This window comes from Stylophora pistillata, chromosome 9 (genome assembly GCF_964205215.1).
Source record: "Stylophora pistillata chromosome 9, jaStyPist1.2, whole genome shotgun sequence".
Taxonomy (NCBI): domain Eukaryota; kingdom Metazoa; phylum Cnidaria; class Anthozoa; order Scleractinia; family Pocilloporidae; genus Stylophora; species Stylophora pistillata.
Window position 1 is genome coordinate 14,049,506 of NC_142527.1, and position 8,086 is coordinate 14,057,591.

At 38.7% G+C, this 8,086-nt stretch overlaps 1 protein-coding gene across 1 annotated transcript; it reads right to left on the reverse strand.

The window, feature by feature from the left end:
• Positions 1-158: 158 nt before the first annotated feature.
• LOC148723465 (uncharacterized) lies at positions 159-3,528 on the reverse strand. Its single transcript, XM_088732444.1, has one exon. It carries the CDS (start codon positions 3,346-3,348, stop codon positions 2,623-2,625), a length of 726 nt encoding a protein of 241 aa, XP_088588570.1. The 5' UTR covers positions 3,349-3,528; the 3' UTR covers positions 159-2,622.
• Positions 3,529-8,086: the final 4,558 nt, after the last annotated feature.

Sequence of the window (8,086 nt, forward strand, 5' to 3'; positions counted from 1 at the left end):
ATATCAACTGAATCCTGTGTACTGATTGACTACCCGAGCGGGATCGCCCGCCCTGATTCCGCGCAAGGAAAATATTGCATGGAGCGGACTTCCGAAGTTCGTAACTTTTTTTTGGCGGCGATAGAGTCGCAAAACAGCGAAAAACAAAGGAAACATCAAACGATTCACATAGGTTTATTGTGTTACAAACACAGTTCGATTTCTTTCCGCGCTCTCGAAATAAACAAGTTATTCTTGGTTCTTTTTGTATCAAAATCATTTTTAGTTCTTCTTAACCTCTACTAACTATGTCTTAACCGAGCGGGAGGTCTGTATGGGAGAATTTTGACCGAGGTCGCCAGTACAGACCAAACTGCGTTCGGTCTGTACCAGCGACCGAGGTCAAGATTCTCCCATACAGACCAACCTAGCTCGGTTAATAAGATGTTTATTATATGGCTGTCTCATCTGCCACTTTTTTATATTCTTTGTACCTTTTTTTTTCTAGACTGGTCTAGATGCCGGTGTAGATGGGAAAATCTTGACCGCTTTCAATATTGCTTTCAGCCAATCAAATTCGTGAATTCGGTAGTTCCCAGTCCTTGTGAGACACAGCCATATAATAATGCTAATAAATCCTTTATTGACCAAGCTTGTTCGGTCAAGATGGCCTGATATTGGACTCGTTCTTTTCTTGCGTTTTTATGTACTTCGACTTTTTCTTGGTCCATAAAAACGCTTAAATTAACCCGGCTAATATCACATATATCCGAATGATGCACGATCCTCACAGTAGAGAGCGCTATTTATGCAACAGCGAAAATCAGACCTGAAAAAAAATCAGGCCTGTACGGGATTCGAACCACTGACCTCTGCGATACTAGTGCAGCGCTCTACCAATTGAGCTAACAAGCCAACTGAGAGTAGGCCGTTAAGTTGATTCGTAATAAACCCGTGATGATAAATCAGATACGGTGAATATATGAAGTTCATATATTTTGAACTGCGGTTATAGATACGAATGATGATGCACGATCCTCGCAGTAGAGAGCGCTATTTATGCAATAGCGAAAATCAGACCTGAAAAAAATCAGGCCTGTACGGGATTCGAGCCACTGACCTCTGCGATACTAGTGCAGCGCTCTACCAATTGAGCTAACAAGCCAACTGGGAGCAGGCCGTTAAGTTCATTCGTAATAAACCCGTGATGATAAATCAGATACGCATAAATAGCTCTCTCTACTGCAAGGATCGTGCATCAGTCGTATCTATAACCGCAGTTCAAAATATATGAACTTCATATATTCACCGTATTATATATGAACTTCATATATTCACCGTATCACATATATCGTTAGTCTGAATTTCAGTGTCTCTTCCCTTTACCCCAAGGGGGGCGCGGGAGAGAATCTCTCACCCACGCCCCTCTTGGGGTAAAGGGAAGAGACGGCTGAAATTCAGAATAATATATCGTCAATAACACAGTCTTGATTTACATGAAAAAAGCATCACGAAAGTCATGACACGAAATTTTGAGAGAACGCGAGCGCTATTTGTAATTTCCACTGGATTATCGATCGCAGAACGAAGGAAAAAAGACTTTCCACTCCCAGCGCCGCCTGATACAAAGACACTAAAACCATTCAACACTAATTTTTCTACTTTTTTCTGACTCAAACTAAACATTTCTTCGCAATAAACATCATAGATAAAGTGCGAAAATATAACTTCTCTCTTATTGAGGCCACTCGTTTCTAAGGAAACGACTTCAAGCATCAACACAAGCCATATCTCCTAACATCGATTTTGATTGGTTCATCGATGAGCTTTCATTCCCCGAGGTCTTTTACAAGACTCTCGCCGCTTCGCGGCTCGCCTCGCGGCTCGCCTCGGGGCTCATTCGTACTAACCTCTGAAAGTCGCCGCTTCGCGGCTCAACATAGCGGTCAGCGGATAAAAGCAGAAAAGCAACAAGGCGACCCTAAATACGGGAAAGGCGCCTGAAATCAAGCGAAAATAAATTCTGCCGTGCTCCCTTGTGTTAACTTTGCACTCGTGTTCAACTTTGCAGTCGAGGTACAACTTTGCACTCCTGTTACATGAAAAATGCACTCGTTTTCAGCCAATCAGTCGCGGGTGGATATTATTACAATGATAATAGCCTGTTTAGGCGTTCAATTGGAAAAACGAAGCGCGATAGCTGCGGCGGAGTGAAAGAGCGAGGGAAGCCCGTGTCGGGTCGGAAATCACCTAGCCGCGACTATTGCGCCGCGCTGTTTACTATTTCGCTTCGTTTTTACCAACTGAATACCTAGAATAGGCTCTAATGATCTAGCGATTTAAAAAAAGAATGAAAAAAGTAGTCCTAGAGTTGTCATAGCATGTGCTAGATTAAGTTTTCACTTTTTTGAAAACTCCCTTCCCTTGATTATTAAATTCCCAAATGAAAAATCAGATAAAGAGAATAGTATAAAGTAGTAAAGAAAATAGAAAAAAATTCTCACAAAGACGCGAACATTTTCCTTCAGGACCCACATTCAAAAAGACGTCACGCAATTTTAAATCAAATGTATTGCGTGACTCGTCCGGTCTCGTCTAGCATGGCATGCCGCATGGCGTGAGGCATGGCGTGAAGCACGCATATCATGCCTTATTTTTTTCGTCGAGGAAATCCTCACTATCAGCGAAATCAAAGCTACTATTGATGTTGGACAATTTTTCATATTTTCCAGTTGAGATCGTTCTTATCTTGCGTTGACATCTTACTGGTGGAAGACTGTCATTCCTCTTTTTGTGCCAGCTCGCCAATCTCTTCAATGTTTGAAATGTCTGAGTGAAACTGAAAGATTTGGAGATACAATTATTCGGCTTCGCGTTACGTTGATTGCAGGAATCTTTTTCGTCGAAGGAGTCAGTTTTGTTACGTTTTGAATCAGTGACAACTGGACGAGGAATAGTGTTTGGTGGCGCTTCTGGCGGTCGACCGTTCGTAACCAAATCTATCATGTACATCCAGCGATATCTCTGGAATACCGAATCACATTTGAAGGTATAGGTCACTCCATCAGTCACCAACTTAAATCGGAAGCTGTACATTCTTCGTTTTGCTAGAGCACACGTTGATCCTGGGGATATCTCGATAAACTGTTGGAAATTCTCATGTTTTGTCGCCGTTTTCCTCAATTGAAAATACAGCCCCGTAGCGTTCAGAGTCGTCCAATAAACTCGCCACTTACCAGTGTGATCTTCTTTCTTTAAGAAATCTGCATAGTAGATTTCCATTTCGATTTCCCTCCGTATGGATTGATTATTGGAATGAAAAGAGATCCAAATTCCAATTGAAAGTCGATAAATAGGTTTCGCTTTCATTCGAAGTGCAACCAACTCCCATCAGATCTTGCAGATGTTTTCACGCGTAATTTGAATCCCCAGTGATAAGCGAAAGTGTAGTATCTGATTTGAATATAATTATTTAGGTTACAATTCGTGACAGGCGGTAAAACGATTAAAGAGGGGCTTTGATTATATTTAACAGAAACCCATCTTTCAGCTGCCTGATACAAAATTGAAAGCAAGGACAAACTAGATTTATTGGGCCGAAGATTAAGTAAAACTCACATGAGGTATAAATTATTTGAAAAGTATTCGAATTTTACATTTTATATATTCAACTCGGTGACTACATCATTAAATTCTTATATTTTAATATTAGCTACTTCTTAATTCTTAATTTATTTAAATTTATATACCTTCACAAGGCTTTATTATTTCCTTTTCTCTTTTTATTTCGTGGAGTACCTGTAAACTAGCTTTTAGCTAAGCGTTCTGACCACGTTATTGATTGATTGTTGTAAAATATTTGAACTATTCATGTTGTGCATGGCTTGATTTTAGCGACGAATTACGAGGCAATGAATACAATATGTATAATTACAGTGCATATACCTCGTCTGCCCCCCATAAAGAAACTGAAGTAGTTTTTACATTACACACGGTCTGTGATCGTGATTAATAAATACTTTTCAAATCATGACCAAACGATTTCGACTCAAAAAAAGGATTGGAAAGACTGTTCCGACAAATCAAAGCTCAAATGAAAACAAAATTTAAAATTAAAAGTGTGAGAAGTTTGTAGCGGATGAAAATACGTAGGCTTGAACATTTGTGTAACGGTCACAATGCAATGCAACAGATTAAAGCAAAGGACATCACAACAAACCACAACGCAGCGCAACCAAGGGAAAATAATTTTACAGGAAAAAATCATTCTTCAGGAAAAAGCTTTAATTGTGTATTCTCAGCATCTCAGTCTTCAGTTTACGATCCATCGTCTAAATTTCTTTTTTCCATTCTGGAGACTGCTGCATGTCTGAGGCCTGCAGTCTACAGTCCACAGTCTGCAGTCCGCAGTCTACAATCTGCAGGTCCGTAGTCTACAATCTGCAGGTCCGCAGTCCTCGGTCTAGACTTTTGTCCTCGCCTTCTCAAGAGCAAATTTTGACCTGCAGAAAGATATTTTTGATAAACAGGTCGTATACTTAGGAATGTAGGTATACATCTGTAAACCATGCACAATTTCTTCGATTTGGGCAGGTTTCTCTAAATGACGGCAAAAGTAATGCAAGTAACTCCGTGACCCTGCTCCGGCGGGTTTCATGTAGCGTGTTTGGTGGGTGTTGCTAACGTTCGGCGCTCACGCTCTTTCACAGTACCACTGCGTTGTGGGAGAAACTTTTAAAAGGAGAAGAATTACAATATTGCATCTCCCGGCTAAATTGAAAGCACCCACGGGGTTTCTCGTAGCTAAAGGAGCTTCAGATAGCCTCTGTATCAACGAACCAGCAATAACAGTTACTCGCACAAAAACAAACAAACAAATAAACGAACAAAAAACAAAAACCTAAAACCAAAAGAATTAAAAAATTAAAATGTAAAACGATGGTTTGACTGAAGCGACGAATATTTGTCAGAAATGACAAACACTCTTATCCAAGCTAAGAAACACGGTTCATTACCACTTATTAGCCTTCCTTATCACGTAGTTGGTTAACAAACAGGATCTAGATCTACCGAAAAAATCGGAATAAATAATTTGATATGTGTGTTTTGCAAACAAGAGGCAGGTGCCATCCTTAATTTAGCAGAGAAATAATTAATCGTGGATGTCATTACTGGTATTTCTGTTTATTATTCCATATGTGTTTCTAACGAAACAATTTCATTTAAGTAGAATGATAATTGTGTCGAATCTGTGCTACACAATGGTGAATTTTTCTGATATTGAGTAACTGTTTCTACAAGTGTCTCCTCAAATGAAAAATTTCAGGTGGTAAGAGAAAAGTTGAAAGTAAAATCGGAGTTGATTATGGTTCGACATGAAAGTGAACATCGCTCACTTCCCTTTCAGCAACAAAGGTTGGTAATTTAAAACATCGGTAGCATGAAAAATTCATATAAGAGGAGGTTCTCATGAGTTTTCGTGACATTCGTGTTTATGACGCAAGACTCGCGAATCTATTTCACATTAGCCAAAGAGCAATTTGCTGTAGTAGGAGTTGTTCTCTCAATTGGTACATATCACAGACCTACACCTTCCGTAACAAGACAACGAGCTTTCTAGGGGTTTCATTAAAAGCCAGTTACTGGTGTTCTATCTAATACTGCCTATCAAACCTCTTACAACCGTCCGTCAAGCCTGCGAACAGGCTCTTGTGTTTGGGTTGCGCCGAAAGACCCCTTTCCGGCTATACTCGCTTATTGCATAGACTGCTTGCAGGCAGTAGTTTGTGTTTTCAAGCGCACACCACTGGCAGCCGTGTGTGATAAAAGTTATAGAAACCCCTAGCTTTCGGTATTGGGTAAATACTGCAAAAAAAAAAAAAACCTTTAGAATCCAGCCAAATGATATGTGAGATGATTTCAGCAATGCCTGTTAACTTCCTGTAAAGCTCATTCTTGTTAAAATTCCCTGTTGTCATCATAAAAGACGCAGCTCAAATGATCCTTTAGAGATAATGTTTATTTTTTCTCATGATACCTAAGGGTTCCTTTAGAAATCCTTGTTGTGTCAATTAAAATGTGATAAAACATTTGTTGTCAAAAAGATTTATTCTCGGTTTTTTCTTGTTAATGGAATGAAGTGTATGTACTCGAGATATTGACAACTATTCTCGTCAGACAATTTTCAAACTTGCCTATCCAAAATAAACGTCTTATTTTTCTTAACCTTATCGCGCAAAATTTTACCGCAAAGCCAATTCAAAGTCATGTCACCGAGAAACGTCCTTGAGAAGTAAGGTCCATGAAACTCAAGGAAAACACTTGTGCTCATTTTACTCCTACGTTGACCAAAGGCAATTGGTTAAAACCTGACAACACGGAAGTATTAAACAGCTATTAACAGACTGCAGCCTCTAATGCTTGCTTCGTTTTAAAATCACACTGATGAAAATTTAAACCATACGACACAAATCCCAATTCAATGAGTCCACCGAGAAGTTACTCGCCGATTCCGATTAAAGTACTCGACTGTTTTGTATTCAGATAAGCAAAGTGTAAGGTAAGTGCTTTCGTTTTCGCCAAATTACAGTGTGACATGAATGTTGGAGTTGCATTTTACAATTTTGACTTTAGTGATACAGTTTTCTTTCTTTAAACTAGCTGACGTTAGAGACCGCGAGTTTTTGTCAGGGAAGTAATATCAGCTAAACGCAAGTTTAATTTTTCTGGCGCCTTGGATAGGCTTTGGCATAAAAGAAAAAAAAAAAGAAAAGAAAAGAAAAGAAAGATAAAAAAAAGATAAAGAAAATCGCAATTTCAGTTACATACAATACTCTAGTATCCCATGAATCAACATGGGACAGAGTTTAAATGAATTCTTATGAATTCTTTCCATTCAAGTTAAAGCTTGCGAGATATTTGGTCATTTTTACTCAATAAAAATCTTTTGTGACGCGGAGAATAAATATATTTATTTTTTTGCATATTGTTTTAAAGAATCAAAAAGCCTCAGGGTAAATAGCAGGTGATAGTAATATCATCAGTTGGTAGGGCTTCGTGATTGGTGAACTGCGAAACGTAAAAGGAATGGAAAAGGAAAATTTTTCTGCACTTGTAACTATAACATTTGATGATAAAAGCTTGCGACAAAACGTTGCTTGATAACATTGTAAAATTTAAAAACGATAAAAAGCTATAGAAATCTAAAATCGACGACGTTTCGACGTTAACACAACGTCATTATCAAGTCAAGAATGTATAAAAATTAGTTCTATAAATACTAAAAACGAACAATAAGAGAAAATAATTTGCAGGTTAAACAAAAAGTTTAGAACGTATGGAGTCCGTTTGCACGTTCAGATTAGGTTTGAATTTCTTAATATAAAGAATTTCAAACGCTAAGCAACCAAATTTGCTTTGACACTTTCTCAGAATCTTAAAATGACTATCATTCAAACGATCCCTCCTACCATGCGCTTCATGAAAATACTTGCCAACTGCCGAATTTTTGTGTTCAGCGACACGTTGAAAAAGGTGTCGGGCCGTATAGCCGACATAATCTGCATCGCACAGATCACGTACAAAATGATAAACAACACATCGCTGATTAACAATCGACGGCTTGGGTTCTTTAGGTTTTAGGTCATTTTCTAATTTCTTGCTTACAAAAACTAGCTGCAAAACGAGGCCAATCTTATTACTGAGATCACACAGCTGTCTCCGAACAGAATGAGCTGAAACCTGATCTTTGAATGGTAGATTAATTCTGACTATGTTGCTCTCGTCAGCATTTCTCTCCGCTGTGCCTACAGAGGGTTTACGAGAAACAAAATTGGAAATAACAGAATCTATAAGACTACAAGGGTAATCAAGACGGCTAAAAATGGAGCGCAATTTGACGCATTCTTCATTAAAAGCCTCTATTGTGGAGGATTGCGCATAAGCGCGATTTAACATTGTCTTTAATAAGAGTATTTAATAACTTGTAACTATGCTAACCGTTTTGGCGACTTCCGTTCTTTGTAAAACGCTCGGTGAACCAGTACTGTGCGCTGGTAAGAATACTAGGGAAAGATTGACGCTCTCACTCAAAACAAAGTCGGTTGTT

Coding starts and splice junctions, on each gene's coding strand:
- LOC148723465 (XM_088732444.1), bottom strand. CDS start 3,348: ATGAAAGCGAAACCTATTTATCGACTTTCAATTGGAATTTGGATCTCT.